Below are 17,375 nucleotides of genomic sequence, written 5' to 3'. Positions count from 1 at the left end.
GACATGCATCCAGGCTTTTCGGTTTCCTGGTTAACTGTGGAAAAAGGTTTAACAGGAGTAAGAGCTGGTGTAATCCAGTGGCTGGATGTCTACATGGCAGCAGCTGTGCATGGTCATCGTTACAGGCTGAGAATCCCATTGGTGTCCAGGGAACAGCCAGGCCAGAACGGCTCTCCCTGGTGCGTGGAGAAGGGCTTTTCCTGAGGGGACACAGCGGTGAGATGCACTTGAAGCAAGGCAGCCGAGCTCAGAATCATAGAATCCCAGGGCTGGAAGACACCTCACAAGGGCATCAAAGTCCAGCCCCCTGCCCAAGGCAGGACCAATCCCAACTCAATCAGCCCAGCCAGGGCTTTGTCAAACCAAGATGTAAAAACCTCTAGGGATGGAGATTCCACCCCCTCCCTAGGGAACCCATCCCAGTGCTTCCCCCCCTCGTAGGGAAACAATTGTTCCTAATATCCAACCTAGACCTTCCCAATGTAACTGGAGACCATTGCTCCTCGTTCTGCCATCTCTCACCACTGAGAACAGCCTCTCTCCATGGCTATGTCTACACTGGTGCAATCTTGCGCCAGAGATATGCAAATGAGGCTAAGCGTGGAATATCACCGTGCCTCATTTGCATATTTAATGAGCCGTCATTTTTGCGGAAGAGGCTCTTGCACCAGAAGGAGCGTCTACCCTGCCCCTTCTTGCACAAGAAAAACCCTCTTGCGCAACGCCGTTCTTCCTGAAAATAATCAGCGTAGCGGCATTGCCAAGACGGTTTTTCTTGCGCAAGAAGGGGCGGTGTAGACAGCTCCTTCTGGCGCAAGAGCCTCTTCCGCAAAATGGTGGCTCATTAGATATGCAAATGAGGCTCAGCAATATTCCATGATTAGCCTCATTTGCATATCTCTGGCACAAGATCGCACCAGTGTAGACATAGGAGGTTCCAAAGAGGATGGGCTATCAGGAAGTTGACTGCTGCCATCAAATCTCCCCTCACTCATCTCTTCTGTCGACTGAATCAGCCCACATCCCTCAGCCTCTCCTCAGATGTCATGTGCTCCAGCCCCCTCATCATTTTGGTTGCCCTCTGCTGGACCCTCTCCAATGCGTCCACGTCCTTTCTATAGTGGGGGGCCCAGAACTGGAGGCTACACTCCAGATGTGGCCTCCCCAGAGCCGAATAAAGGCGGATAATCACTTTTCTAGACCTGCTGGCAATGCTCCTCCTAATTCACCCTAATATTCCATTGAGCTTCTTGGCTACAAGGGCACACTGTTGACTCATCTCCAGCTTCTCATCCACTCATCCCCAGGTCCTTTTCTGCCGAACTGCTACTTAGCCAGTCGGTCCCCAGCCTGTCACAATGCTTGGGATTCTTCTTGCTGGGGTAGTGGCAGCATGAACAAGGTGAATGAGCTTTGATCTTCTGTTCCACTGGAGGACCCTTGCCAGGAAAAAACACTTTCCGACAGACCTTTTGTAACTTGCCCCATTTTCTGCCACTGGAAACATTTTGACCCAAGACTCCCACAAACAGGAGAAAGGCCGAGCAAGTCTTGCAAGAAGTCCGATCTCTGCTCTATCGCCCCAAGGGGCTTGTCCTCCCTGCCACAGAGACTGACGTTGCGGCGGTTGGAAGAGCAGTTGCTGGCCTGCCAAGGCCTCCTTGAAGGCGATGCCGGTGTTAAACGCTCAGCTGATGCTCTTGGCACAGTAACAGCAGCTGCAGTCCAAGGAGAAGAAGCAGCTGGTGCCACCTAGCCAGGCAACGCTCCCCAGAGGGCCATGTGGAACTAACCCAACGGGTAGCACTTCCCATTGGAGCTGCCCCCCGGCACAAGCAGCCTGCCTGCTGCATCGCCCCATGGGAGGAGCCAATGTCCATCTCCCTCGGGGGCTGCCTCGCTTTGCTGATGTGCATGGGGGAGGAAGGCTGGGAGCCCTTCTTTCCTCGCTTCTTTTGGGTGGCTTGCTCCCGAAGGCGGGCTGGCCGCAGACCAGGGCTGGAGGGAGCTTCCCTCCCACACCTTGGGACCCGGCCTCGCCCTGGGGGCACACTGGGTATTCCAGTACAACCTGGGAACCAGGAAGGAGTTTGGTGCTTTGTGGATTTGGGGTCTGTACTACCCCACTCACTGCTAAGAGTCGGGCCCACGAGCCTGGAACTTAATCCAATCAGGGAGGCAGCGTGGTCCAGAGATGTGGGGTTTGTGATTGCTGAATGATCACAGGCCACTCAGTCCCTCTGGGCCTCAGTTTCCCCACTGGTAAAACAGGGCTGCAGTGACCCTAAGGGTGAGCTGCTGTTCTTGTCCCTAGTGTCATCTCTGAACAGACCCCATCTAAAGAGCAGCATAAGTGAAAAAGGGAAAGCAATGAAGTGGGGAGGGCAGGCAGAGAATTTCCACCATTTGTGGCGTATGTTGAGAAAGCAGGTTTGTTTCCAGGCAGTTTCGGCTTTGCTGTTCAAATCCGTTTCGGTAAGACGCATTGCTGATCATACAGAGTCTCCACCCCATGTCCCAGTGAGGAGGAAAGCACCCAGAGCCACATGGCAGACTCCTGGCTCTTCCATCACAGTGAAAGAGATCCGTTATTGCTCAAAAGGCCCCAGACTGCCCTAGAGCATAAACAGCAATTACATTTTTAATTAAGTTTCAGATTTTTAATGCAAGGCAGTGAACACGATTTGGCATTTGAGACACCTCAGAAGTGCTGTTTCACGGAGGAGTGTTAAAGATCTGGGTGTTCTAAGTTTAGGGCGCTCTTACTTTATACACAGCTAGAAGTTTTACCCGGCGTTGCTCAGGTCCTTAACTCACATAAGTTTTGTTTGTTAGGGTTAGGGTTAGGGTTGGGGGGGGAGGGAAGGTGTTAGGCGTTCAGTAATGCAGGCTACCCTGGAGAGAGGGGGCTAGGAAGCCTCATGTGGGGTCAGAAGCGACAGCCCAAGGGACGGGGTGCTCTTGGGTAATGATTAATTGTTCCCTGGTGAGTATCACCCTTAATGGTTGATGCTTACCAAGTAACTGGTGAACCGTTCACATCTCTACGGAGGACAATTCCAGCCCTCTCTCACTGCTTCAGCTTGGGGCCCAGTGAGAAGCACCTCTCCATGGTTTCTGCACCAGCCATAGCCGGGGGAGGGGTGCATGTCCCCTGGCTGGGGGACACACAGAAACAGAAACAGACAAACTCTCCGAAATATATATAGGGGGACAGCTGCCCCTTTCTCCACCCCTGCTGGTCCAATGGGATTATAGCGGTCTCAGTACCCATCTCTGGCCCCTTGCTGCCCCCTGTGGTCATTCTGTAGTATAACTGCCCCTCCTATTAGACTCCTCCCTTTCCATTGTATGAGAAAATCAAATTCCAGGCACATCCCATTGTCTTGGCACAGCTAATCTTTACCTTACTTTAAGTTATGATAAGAGGACACTGCACACTAGATTTGGTGGTCTTAGATTTTAGCATTTGTGAGTCCGTTTTAATCAAGAACTCCTCCTAGATCTAAAATATACAGTAAGATCATCTTCACATTGACCCTTGGCGACAGTGACAATTTGGATAAAAGCTTAATTGAGAGGTAGCCACTCCCTTTACTTATGACGACCCAGACCTCCAAAAGATGGTGCCTAACTACCTCTGAAGATGTGGGCCTAGCTGTCTTTTTCAAATACCATTCAACACAGTCTAGTTTTGTATATTAAGTAGGTGCCTGTCAACTTCCAAGCAAAGAATAACCCAGCCATCCAGGGTATTTTAGGATCCAGCTCCAATGCAGCTTGAATATTAAGAGTGCATTTTGTACACGTCTGTCAAATTCCATTGTATTCCAGTCAATGGCTTAACAAGCTATATTAAGGGGTGGAAACTACATTCAAAGGATTGAATTCTATTTTCTGCTGTACTCTCCAAAGCCCAGTTAACAAAAATATAGCAAGTAGATTTGACAGTGAATGGAAAGTGACATGTATCATTCGATTAGAATTCTTCCTTACATGCTTCATAAGTTTTCAATGTAGCCTTCCTAAATTCTTTACTGTCAGCGAGTGTTGTGTTGCTCAATTAGTGGTTTGATAAACACATCCTGCATTTAAAGCAGGGGTTGGGGAACCTTTTTTGGGTTGGGGGCTACAGACTCACTGAAAAAAATCAGTTGGGGGCTTCACAAAAAGTGAGAAGCAAAACAAAAACACCCCACATTCCCCGCACACACCAGGAACCAGGAAGGGATGTGTGTGTGTGTCCAGGCTAGTACATTTTGTGAGCCCACCTAGGCCCTGAGGTGGGGCCAAAAATGAGGGGTTCAGTGTTGGGAGGGAGGGAGAGTGCAGCAGCAAGCTGAAGTGGGGGGAGTCGAGCGGGGAGGTAGGGTGCAGGAGTGCAGGGGGATACAGCAGCAGGCGGGGGTGGGAGCCTGTAGGGCCTGGGAAACAGGAAGCATTTATGAGGTGCAGCTCCCCAGGGACATATATGGTTCCATGTCCCCCGCCGCTCCCAGGCACCACCCCTCACTCACTGCTCCGATTGGTCATGATTATGGCCAATCAGAGCGGAAGGGGAAAAGCCTTCAGGCAGCACTTTGCTGTGCTGCCATTTTTCCAGGGGGTGGGGAGAGGTGGGGTGGGGTTGGGGGGGGGGGAAGAATAGGAGTAGGCAGAGCTGCTTCTTCCCCCACCAGGCAGAGACTGTGGGTCAGAGCTGGCGCTAGCTTGCCTGACTCAATTGTACATGGGGTACAGATCACAGCTGGAGGATTCTCTGCATCTTGGGGTCTTCAAAGTATTTGAAGGCTTCAATATCTGAGATATAGGTGAGAGGATTATTCTAGGAGGGGTGGGTGAGATTCTGTGGCCTGCACTGTGCAGGGGGTCAGACTAGATGATCATAATGGTCCCTTCTGACCTTAAAGTCTATGAGACTCCAGTCCACAAGACTTGGGAGTCCCTGCACCCCACAACGGAGAGCCTGAGGGCTGGAGTGCCAGTTCCAGCTCCCCGCTGCTGCTGGAGGGAGCCCTGAACCTGGGGAGCTGGATCCAGGCAAGCTGGGGGCCAGATCTGATCCCTAGGCCAGAGGTTCTCCACCCCTGAGGATTGACTTATGTGCTGGATCTCCCTCACCTGCGGTTTCTGGACCCCCGGTCACCGTCCCAGCATGCCTACTTGCCTTTACATTTCTGCAAATCTTGGCCAAACCCTGAGTAAAGCGGAGTAAAAAACCCCGGAATTCCTACCTCACAGGGAATTTTGCTGTTTCAACCTTTGTTTTCACCCTAATTTGGGATGGGAACAAAACCCAAAATACTGAATTTTTTTTCCTACCACAAAATTCCGAAAAACCGCAGCTTGGAGATGTTGAAACAGTTGCAAACCAGTTTGACTTTCAACGGCATCCTCCACAGGTACCACAGAGCCTCCCGTGAATTGTCGTTTGGATGCCTGGCGGTCTCATTCAGCCCTCTGGGCTGAACTCGCTGGGCACACCCTGTGAAGAACCGCACCTCTCATGATGTACATGGCTCGTTCAGACGGGAAACTGCGTTGTCTCAGGGAAGATGTAACCTGGCCAAGGCACCTGACTTGGAGGAAAGACTCAAGGGCCATTCAGTACCTGAGCTACCACTCCCAGGGGGCACCATGGCTACCTAAGCAGATGCAGTTCAGGATCAAACTAACCTAAAACAAAAAACTCGGCTTCCATTTTTACTGACAAAGTCAAAGGGAGTTGGCAAAAGTGACTTCGTGGAAACTGCATTTTCCACTGAGCCGCCGTTCCGGAGTAAAATTCCCAACCAGCTCTACCTAACGCTCTATGGAAGGGCAGAGCTCTTGCTTCCCACTCCTGCTCATCTGTCATTTTGCAGAACTCAGGTGCTTGTCTGGCAGACTGGTACGAGGCAATATCGCAAGGAATCTGGGAATCTTTGCATTAGTCCTACCTGCCAGAGGTACCAGTGATGTTTGGGGGGAAGAGGGGGGATTGAAAGCCTCTTTCTATGTAAACCTTCGCATCTGACCACTGACTCGGGATGGCCAGAGAGGAACAACAGACAGTGAATTACTTGCATCAACAAAGGCTTTTTGCACAGAAGGTTAAAGCCTGCAGTACCAGAGCACAGCAATAGATGGTGTGAAAAGGATTACGTGCCCATTACAGGTTCTTTACTCTCTTTTTAGCAGTACGGCTACGTGGGTGTCTACCTCCCCTGGAACAAAGGGTTTTCAGTTCTTCAGGCTTTGTTCAACTGTTTGCTGGAAGTTACGCGGTTCGAAGACTAACCGGGCTGTGCTCGGGTCAAAAAAATTGAGTTTTGTTTTTTGGAAAATAAAATGAAAAGGTCCATGCTCCATTTAAATCATGCTCTGGGGAGGAGGGGTTCAGGCTGCCCCGTGCGAAAAGACAAGCCCAACCCGCTCTCACTGCAGCAGCTTGGGGCCAGGTGAGAAGCACCTCTCCTCGGCCGCTGCAGCTCCAGAGGGCACAGCCAGGAGAGGGGAACGTATCCCCTCACCGGAGCAGATCTAAGTTCAGCTGCCCCTTGCGCTCCCCAGCCAGAGTGAGGAATGCAGCAAACGGTGCACTTTCCCCCCGCTCCCTGATGAACAGCCAGCCATGCTCCTGTATGAATCCGGGGAGGGAGGGGCACTTCAGCCCCTCCTGCTCTCCCTAAAGGGCACCCGTGGGGTGCGAGGCTTGGGCAGCCCCAGATGAGGGGGTGTGCCCCGAGGAAGCCTGTTTCACTCGCTTTTCTGTATGGTTTGATGAGAAGCAAAATCCCATTCCAGGCACAGCCCACTGTCCTGGCACAACCAAACCCTGACCTTGCTTTCAGTTACGATAAGAGGAAGCTGTATCCTGAATTTGGTGGGACTCTCTCTTACCATGTAAAATGAGTTCTTGAACAAACACAGACAGACTCTCTCAAATGTAAAACAGATATTCATGTTTTTTTTCTCTCTCTCTCCCTCTCCCTCTCTGTATGTATGTAGAATATACGGTGCAATTAAAATAATGGCAACTTTTTGCTGGCTACTGACAACTGAGCTGCTAATAAACAGAATCTACTGTATTGCGGGGCTGCTCAGAACAACATTTCAACAAAGAAGTGGATAGAAAATGCAAATAACGTCACAGCGTCTTCCCACCCACCCCTTTTGATTTCCCCAGCTGGGTTTAAATAGTCTCGTTTTTCCTCTCCCAGTCACATCCAAGTAAATCAGCTGAGCTTGTCTTTACTTCCAAGATGGCAAGGGCAGTTTTCTCTTTGAGCGCGTGTGTTCAATGAAGCCGTGATAAACTGGCCATCCTCTGGCAATTCCTTTTCAGATGAGGGATGAAAATTACTCTCAGCTTCCTACCTGTCTGGAGACAGGGCTGGGAGTATTAGGCCAAATCAGTGAGCGAAAGCAGGAAAGAATCGTACGTTCCCCCGTGTGGCAGCAATTGCTGCCATTTGCTATAGTGTGTGAGAGTTTAAATTCTCTGCTAGGTTTACCATTGAATTTTCCTCCACTCTCATAGTTGAGAAGCCATTCTAAATCTTCACTTTTTGCAGTGAATAGCTTGGAGAGAGAAAGACACTTGGCAGGAAGGATGACAAAAATAAGCTACCCTGCTCAGACAAATCAATCCCCCTTCTGACTCAAGTCCTCGTTCCCTTCTGAAGAGGGGCATGAAAGTCCACGTTCAGAGTTGCACGAAGGAAGCTATCTGCAGTGCACATGAAGTTTCAGAGTTCCTCCCAAAGCTTCAACTCCTGCTGTGTGTTCTTTAGTGCTGGCTAATCTAACGGTTTACATACACAGAGACAGAAGACTCCTGTAATAGTACCCGGAAGCTTTTCAGGATGGAATTCTTGCCAATAATCACCAAATTCGCCTGAATAACCACTCAAACTCCAGAAAGTGCAGAATGTGACCACCCAGTCCCACCAATATCGCTCACAGAGAATGAGACATTCCCTGCGTACTGTGGCATCTACACTTGCTTATCCTATAGGCTTTGTCTACCTGTCCCCCGGGGTCATTTAGCGGGTCTAGTAAGGCCCTGATAAGTCAACCAGTGATCATACTCCCATAGACTCTGGTATTCGAGTGGGCTATGATGCGTAAGGGGAGTGGATGGGAGAATTCCTCCCATCGCCCCCTTTCCCCCATAGCAGAATGCCATGGTAAGTCGAAGTAAGGTACGTCGATTACAGCTACACTATTCACTTAGCTGGAGTTATGCATCTTACTTCGACTTTTCACCTAGTGTAGGCCTAGACTTAATTTCCAGCAGCAAGGGAGGATGCTGATTGTGACCTCAGGCATCATCTAGGGTTACAGAGGGTCCTTCTCCCTGACGTGTTTGATCTCTCTATATTCTTGAATCAACAGTCCTCAGATTTAAACACAGATATGCAAGTTGGACCATACAAGTACTCCCTCCTTTGCATTGTTCTGTATTTTATGCAACCATTCCCATAAATTCTGTATGAGGTGGTAAACAAGAGCTGGCATCACATCCTGGTTTATTATTGGACTGAAAGGTTACAAAAGAAGGTTACAAAGACATCCACTGTGCTAAATGACAACATGTTAACAACTACAGAATTAACGGCGATTAGGCCGACAAACTAATTTGTACAATGAAGACTATTAATTACTAAATCCAGTTAACTGCCACAATATTACTTTTCCAATTATGTGTCTTTTAAATGTAGCTTTCCTAATTATGATTTATGGTCTTTGAATTGTGCGAGTGATAGGAATTAAATGTTTGAGTATTATTGGGTGAACTCATCCCTAGTTTCACGTTAATTCTTTTATTGCCTTCCGACTGTTTTCTGTCATTAGAAAAACTGGAAAAAACAACCCCATTATCCAATAAACACTTGTGGAAGGGAAGCCTTGTGAAAGTTACTATATATGATATAGTTGCCCAGTTGTATTAAATGGAGAGCTGAAAATTGCTTTACAACAGAAGAGTAATAACTGTGTCTATCAGACTAAATCCAAGTCATTTTTGTAACCTACTCAAAGTAACCAATATCAGTCCCACTGAGCAGTGTTGGATTTCTGGAGGACTGGGTATAAAAGCGTGCTGAAATGCAACAGAGTAACCACTTAGAAAGCTCACAGCAGGGAAAACACTGTGGATCAGCCAGGCCAGGCACATCCTATTTTTACAATCACATTAATTGGACTCAATCAATAATTGTGCCACTAGATCATTTTGAGGCCACTGTACAACACAAACTGAACTGAACTGTGAAACCAACGTAAGACCAAGCTAAGTGTCTTGGGATGTATCTGTGGAATATTGCACCCATCAAGGCAATTTCAAGCACTCCGAGAAACATAAAAAACACAGCAATTCCCATTATGGAAACTTACATATTTCCTGGAAAGTGGGGATGATTTCTGCAAAGAAGGAAGGGGGTGGAAAGTGGCAGCCATATTCTGATCACCATAGTTTACACTTGGGCTGTGTCTAGACTGGCAAGTTTTTGCGCAAAATCATATGATTTTGCGGGAAAAACTTGCCAGCTGTCTACACTGGCCGCTTGAATTTCCACAAGAACACTGTGAGATCGTCAGTGTTCTTGCGGAAATACTGTGCTGCTCCTGTTTGGGCAAAAGCCCTCTCGTGCAAATCATTTGCACGAGAGGGCCAGTGTAAACAGCACAGTACTGTTTTGCGCAAAAAAGCCCCGATGGCTAAAGTGGCGATGGGGCTTTTTTGCGCAAAACCGCGTCTAGATTGGCCACTGATGCTTTTCCAAAAAAAGTGCTTTTGTGGAAAAGCGTCCTGCCAATCTAGACGCGATTTTCTGAAAGTGCTTTTAACGGAAAACTTTTCCGTTAAAAGCATTTCCGGAAAATCACGCCAGTGTAGACGTAGCCCTCAAGTATAAGGATAAAGCAGTGTAACCTGCATGGTTTTAATATCTTCCCTGAGGATCTGCGCCTATGCCACTGAATTCTACGGGAATTCTGCCACTGATTTTCACAAGAAGGAACTTTCGCCCCGAGGAAGCAGGAAGGAGAGCGTGGCTCAGGAAAACAAGTGCACGTTTTGTAGGCTATAGGAGAAGCCAGATTCAGTGAGTATCCCTGCTATGCCCCTGTCCCCCCAGCCTGTGGCGTACACTTCTTTAGGCACAGAGAGAATCAGGCCTGGGGAGAGAAGCAGGAGATGAAAAATCTGCTTGATGTAAAAGCAGTCTGAGAGGCGACGCAAGCCCACGCAGCACACCTACATGCCGCCAAACTAAAGTCAGTTCCATTTCTCTGTCTCTTCACACATTTCTGAGCCCCAAATCAAATCAACTTAGCTACAGCGGTAAGGCTGTGAAAAGTGGTATGCTCCGGACGATGCAGCTAGCTTGACCTAACCCCCTTTGTGCATCAGATTTTTCAATGGAAGAGTGCCAACATAATCTTGCCACCACCTCTTGGAGAAGTGAATTAACCACATTGATGGAAAAAACCCCGTCATGCCTCCCCCCCACACTTTATGAAAATGGGCTTATGAACACGCATAACTTGAAGGCATTTTAGGCAAAATGCATCATGTAACATTTTTAAAGTTGCAATCAACTGAATGTATATGTTCTATTTCTGCGCATGTCTCATTCTTGTACGTGAATGTAGAAATATGACGTGTGGACCTGTTTACAACTCTGAAGATGCTAACGTGGAACATTATTGATACTCGAGATACATAATGGCTCAGCACTCAAGGCAATGATCTATAAATAGTTTTGATTTTCCTGTAAGCCCTAACCGTGGTTGGTCCTAGTAAGACATGTGACCATGCTACTCAGGACTGGAATGCATCTTGAATCTGGTATTTTTTTCATGGGAATGGGGAGACTAAAGGAAGGGTTTCCAACCTGGGGAAAGTCTATTTACGTAATGGAATGCAATGAGGTTTTCGTCTTCATGTGGCTTTTGAAACTGTCTCCCCACATTGAGAGGATATACATGAAGAAATCTGAAAACAAAGAACTCTAAAAAGCTAGAGACACAACCAGAGAGAAAGATCAGCTCTGTCTTGAAAGAGTCCCAAGCAAGGACAAGGAGTGAGGAACATACTTTGAAACAATTTCTCTTGGGGTGTGTCTAGACGACATCCCTCTTTTGACAGAGGGATGTAAATTAGACACTTCAAAATTGCAAATGAAGCTGGGTTTTAAATATGGGGGAGGGCTAGTTCAGTGGTTTCAGCACTGGCCTGCTAAACCCAGGGTTGTGAGTTCAATCCTTATGGAGGCCATTTAGGGATTTGGGGCAAAAATTTGTCAGGGATGGTACTTGGTCCTGCTGTGAAGGCAGGGGACTGGACTCAATGACCTTTCAAGGTCCCTTCCAGTTCTAGGAGAGAGGCAATCTCCATTATTTTCTAATCCCATGCTTCATTTGCATAATCATGTAATGGCGGTCTTTCAAAAAAGTACTATTTCGAAAATGAAACCGCAGTCTAGACACGGTTCTTTCGAAAAGGAGGCATTTTTTCGAAAGATCCTGTAAATCTCAAAAAATGGGGGGGGCGGCTCTAGTAGTTAAGGCTGACATCTGAGCTGATTGAGCATCTGTGTTGCTCGGGGTGGGAGGGAAAGGTGGATATCTCAACTCTGTGTCTTGGCTGGGGGAGACCAGAGCTTCTTGCCCAGCAGGACAGGGTGGTGGGGCAACCCAGAGGGCACGTAGGTGTGACCAGCACACCAGGTGACAATCCGAAGGGGGCCTCTGTGAGCCAACCTGTCACAACTTCACTGATGAAGGAAGCAGCTACACTACAACGGTACAGTGCTACAGCTGTGCTAATGTAGTACAGGCATACCCTGAACGAACAAAACCATGTAGTTCTGGCCTTGATTTCTCCTATAGCCTGGAGGACTGTTTCTCCCATAAAAGCAGTGAGCTGATTGGCCTCTGATTGAGTTATGTGATGCATTAAGGAAGATGCATGGATCTATGTGCATTATGGGAAACAGGCCAGGGAGTCAGAGTGGAGGCATCAAGCATCCAAACTACATCTCCCAGAATGCACCTAGTTTCACGTGGTTCCCATGATGCACTATGTATTCTGCTTGGAGACACATCAGCACATGGGTTTCCAGGAAATGGAGTCTCCTGTGCCCAGGAGATAACAGGGTGGGAGTAACTACTGCCATTAGGCAGAGTGTTGATAGGGAAAGTCAGATCTCTGTTTTGTTTGGCTGCTGGCATGCCGAGACCACTGCCCATCATGCTTACGGAGATGCCCTCGCTGATCCCCGGTGGTCTGTCTATTTGTATGCATCTGTCTCCTCGTGTCTTATACCGTGTAAGCTCTTTGGAGCAGGGATGGCCTTTTCCTGTGGTTGTACACGGCGCCTCATGCAATAGAGTCCTGGTCTCTGAACACAACTCCTCGGTGTAATGGTAATACGGCTAATGCATAGGAATTTCGGTTCAACTGATTTGAAATGAAACATTTTGGATCCGTTACTCATTTAATTATTCTACTTTGGGTTGAGCCCACCCAAAAAGAAATATTTCAGCAAAGCCTGTTTTCAAAATAGAAAATATTGATTTTGAGGAACCTGCATTTTCCGTACAAAAACAAAAAACAAACAAACAAACACAACAACAAAAATCAGCCAGCTATCATTATTGTAGAGTTGCTCAGGAGTACTTGAGTACTGCACTGGTTGAGATAAATGGAAGAAAATTATTGTTCACACAATTCATACATGCGAAGTACACAAAGTGCATATATGCTGGTAGACATGGGAATATGCTGACAGAGCAGGAAATGGAAATTTGTTGACAAAAAACAATAATTGGGTCAAAGTGACATTTGAACTAACCAACTTGGTCTATGTCACTTTAACGTATGAACAGCAAATTTTGGACAAATATTAGCAGGGAGTGGATGGACAGCCAATATTAGGAATTTAAAATTCCTCCAACAAGACATTTTCAGAATTGCAGACAGCATGGTAAGTGCACTATTACGTATTTTGTCATTAAAGTTGTTAGTAAGTAAGCTGAACTCGGGCTATAAGTAACTTTAATACTAGCCAAGTGTCTGTGCTTGCCCCATGGGCAGGACACAGTGCCAGCTTCCCAGGTTTAAGTGTAACTAGTCACTACCAATGAAATCTCTATCGTTTTACCTTTTGACTCATTTTACCAAAGCATTCGTGGTGTTGTGTCTAGTAGAGAGGTGACTCGGATTACTTTCCAATGACAAGCACAAAGACTAAGGATGCCCTCTGTTACAATACATAGTGCTTTTCAAGGTCTTTGCTATTCCTGTTGGGTCACGACATACATTTCTGGCACTTTGAGAGTACTGTCACTTTCTCTTTTTTTGAGTTCCACGTCACCCCAATGGGCTACATTCATCCCTGATATTTACATACCACTAGGCCAGCTGGAAAGGAGAATTTGGCCCAAGAGGCCTCCGTAGCAATGTGGAGGGACCCATTAGCACAAAATGTAACCCAAAATTAAGAATCTGAAGCAGGAGTCCACCATATTAAGCATGGCACTGAAATGTAGCGCAGATGTTTTAACCATTGAACCCATAAATTTTTTTTTTTTTTCTTTAAAATATTTTGGGAGATTTGGTTCAAACCGCGCTGAGTTTGTTGACTTTCAGAGCACGTCCATAGAGGTTTGGATGGGGCTACTATAGCAGAAGGGGCCACGGAACACTTATTCATAAGAAACCGTTCAGAGCAGCACACATTGTGTATTTCATCCCCAACAATTGCCCCCTCTCCCCGGCCTTACCTCGTAATAACTCTGGACTGCATTGATAAAAGCTTCGTCAGCCACAATCTGCGTTTCTCCATTGAGAAATGCTTGGAACCGATCCTTCACTATCTGGAGCTGCTGCTTGCTTATCTGTAAAGACATTTCAAATGAAAAGAGATGAGTTAGCAAAATGGAAATAAATAACCGTAGATCACATTCTGTCTTGCAATGGCTTGTCACCCTTGCTTCATACCTGCGCAACCACGAGGAACACCTATAACAATTTTTTTTTGCCAATGGGATAACAGAGTTTGAATAAGTTAAGAACACCTTCATTCCAGCAAGGGTATTCATATTGTTGGCCACACCTAAGAGCATTTGAAATAATTCTGGGCAACAATCCGCTACATTCACAACTTTTCCCCCCAAAGACAAAAAATTGCTACAGCCTCCAAATTGGGATGTTTCTGAATAGAACTACTTCTTAACCAACTGTAATACGAACCACCAGGAACAATCGACCAGAAAAAAGTGAGTTGAAACATCTCTCTGCTTTCATCTTGTGGTTTACAATAAGATGTTGGTTGACGACAATGTATGCACTTAATAATTAAGTACTGAATTTGGTTTAGGGAAAGAACTTCACAAGAACTCCTGGAAAAAGTATGTCTGCCCTGCAGTTATGTAGACTACCAGGCAAAACTAAGGTGGGCATCTAGAATGGGTTGTATCACAGAATCCTAGAACCGGAGAGGACTTCAAGAGGTCATCAAGTCCAGTCACCTGTTTATCCTTCATTGGCTTATCCTTTCAACATTGGATTCAGCATTTCCACAGAATGAAAGACACCCCTTACTTTTCCTATGACAAGCTCCAGTCACGCGCAGGTATCCAGGACTACAGCTGTTTTACTTTATTGTCCACAAGTATGGTGGGAGGGGTATCAGGTAAGTGAAATTGCAAATTACCTCTTCCATCCCTGGCCAGGATTTTGGCCAGGTTTAGTGGTGACAAGCCACGATCTAGTTTACATGTGGCTTTAGAAGGGTGCTCTCTTATACCTTGACTAGGAAAGACAGCGGATTTAAAAAAAAAACAGATATGCAATTTGGCCCACTTAGGACCCAATTTGTGACATGACTCAACACCTATCGTACAAGCAGTTTCGCATATTTAAACCCAGGTTAGTTTATGGTCAAGCCTATTCTTGGCTTAGACAAGGACTTCCACTGTACGGATACTGGTTGAAAGAAGGGGCATTACATTACTCTCATTTTGCACACACTCTGAATACCAAAATCAGCACAGCTTAAGCCATTTTAACTAGGGACGTAAAATCCTGGTTAATCAGTTAACCCGTTAAACCTTAGGGTTAACGGGTTAGTTGATTAAGCAGGATCCTGCTCCTGGTGTGGGGCGGCCCGTTCTTGATCCCCTGGGCCCTCTCTGTGCCGGGCGGCCAGCTCCTGACCCCTACGGGGCTGAAGTTGCCACCCACCTATGGCGGACTGCTCCTGGGTACCGAAGCTTACTAGGTAACTGGTTAACCAGTTACCCATTCACATCCTTAATTCTGTCAAGCCGCGTTTTGCTCCAGCTCCAGCTGATAGATCTTTAACACCCCAGTTCACAGCACAGTTCTATGGATTCTGGCCCAGAGACATCCACAGGAAACTTAAAGATCAAAATCAGCCTGCTGTCAGGCTATAGCAGTTTTTGTACTGATCTAACTACATCAGTTGAGAAACAGGAGTTTACAACGGATACAAGCCCCACATCCCAGCTGATACACTGAGACAAGCTATAAACACCCTTTTACCAGTCTGACTGAATGTACAGTAACTAGCCAATTAGCCTGTCATAAGACGGGATTTTCATGTCTCTCCTGAGCACGCGCTCTCTCTCTCTCCCCTCCTACTGACTCCCCCCCAGCTCTCCTCCGCCTCCTGCCTCTCTCTCCATCTCTTTCTTTCTCTTCTCCCACTCCTGCCTCTCACTCTCCCTTTCTCTTCTCCTGCCTCTCTCCTCTCCATCCCTCCCCGCCCCCCCTTCTCTTCCCCCTCCCTCCCGCCATGGTGCATGGCTGAGTGCTGCCTGCTCAGCCAGGCTGCCACGAGGGAGGGGGGCGTGGCGGTGATGTACACAGCCAGGGGGCGGGGCCATGTATGTCACCGCCTTCCCTTCCCCTCCCCTCCCACCCCGGGAGAACCCAAACAGCCCCTTGCGCTGCTGGCTCCCCTGGCGGCCCGGCTGAGGGGCACAGCACTCAGCTGAGTGCCACAGCGAGAGGGGAAGGGGGTGGTGACATACACAGCCCCGCCCCTTGGCCATGTATGTCACCGCCCCGCCCCCTTCCCCTCCCTCCATGGTGGCTCGGCTGAGTGTTGCGCGCTCAGCTAGGCCGCCACGTGGGAGGAGGGGCGGGGCGGTGACATACTCAGCCACGGGGCGGGGCTGTCTACGTCATCACCCCCGCCCCTCCCGTGGTGGCCTGGCTGAGGGGCGCACCACTCATCGCCATGGCTGGAAGAGGAAGGGGGGGCAGTAACATACATGGCCCCACCCCCTGGCCAAGTACATCACCGCCCCACCCCCCTTCCTGTCCCACCGAGGCTCAGCTGAGCTGAGCGGCGCAGCACCAGCGCCATTCAGCTGGGCCGCGGCCGGGGAGCAAGCGGCGGCAAGCGGCTGTTTGGGGTTCGGCTGCGGCCAGTGGCTGCACCCCCCCCCCCCCAACCACCAGGTCTGCTTCCCGCCTCCCTCCTCCCATCCAGCTCCATGGCCCCCAATCCCTCCCCAGCTCTGCTTCCCACCAGCCAGCCCCACGGCCCCCCACCAGCTCTGCTTCCCTCCCCCCTTCCTCCAGGCCCCCCATCCTTCCCTCCAGCCCCACAGCCCCCGATCCTCCCTAGCTCTGCTTCCCGCCCCCCTTCCGGCCAGCTCCGCCCCCCTTCCCCTCCCTCCGTGGCACGCTGTGCTGCTCAGCTGGGCCCCGGCGGGGAAGCAAGCGGTGGCAAGCGGAGCACAGACCCACAAAGGCCACTTGCCGCTGCTTGCTCCCCCCTAGGGGCCCAGCTGAGCAGTGCTGCTCAGCTGGGCCCGGTGGGAGCGCCGCCACTCAGCTGAGTGACGCAGTGCACCAGACAGGGAGGGGAAGGGGGGCGGGGCCAGGGGGCGGGGCCACGTATGTCAGCGTTACAGACTCACAGACAATGGGCTACTATATATATGATGAGGATGCACTAATTTAGCTATATTAATGTCTAAAAGGGGGTTAAACAGGTACAAAACCCTGTTTGCAAACTAGCACCCCAGTCCTGCCTCTTACTGTGTAACTAACGCACGTAGAAGCAATTAAGCAGAATATCATCAAAAGCATCACTGCAATAATAAAAAAATTCAAAGTTTGTTCACATGTGAGGAGCACGAGAAATGAAAGGTTAACAGGAAATAATGCTAAATATAAATAATACTGAAGTATAACTGGATTCAATGAACATATACATGGATTCTAAAAAGAATTAGATAAATTAATGAATGACAGGTCCAGCAATGACTATTAGCCAAGACTCTCAGGGATGTCACTCCATGCTCTGGGTGTCCCTGAACCTCAATTTGAGGATAAGAAAGAATCTAGA

General features: G+C 48.4%; 1 protein-coding gene across 8 annotated transcripts in view; it reads right to left on the bottom strand.

The window, feature by feature from the left end:
- The window catches only part of CADPS (calcium dependent secretion activator), a 418,422-nt gene that overhangs the window by 309,060 nt on the left and 91,987 nt on the right, over positions 1 to 17,375 (bottom strand). For all 8 annotated transcript variants that reach the window (XM_075938477.2, XM_075938474.2, XM_075938479.2 and 5 more), the window contains exon 2: positions 13,774 to 13,887. In XM_075938477.2, the coding sequence (XP_075794592.1) occupies positions 13,774 to 13,887 (114 nt within the window). The remainder of the gene's footprint in view (positions 1 to 13,773; positions 13,888 to 17,375) is intronic.

This window comes from Pelodiscus sinensis, chromosome 11 (genome assembly GCF_052426305.1).
Source record: "Pelodiscus sinensis isolate ZL-2025 chromosome 11, ASM5242630v1, whole genome shotgun sequence".
Taxonomy (NCBI): domain Eukaryota; kingdom Metazoa; phylum Chordata; order Testudines; family Trionychidae; genus Pelodiscus; species Pelodiscus sinensis.
The sequence above is the reverse complement of the archived record's forward strand: the minus strand, read 5'-3'. Positions and strand labels throughout refer to the sequence as shown.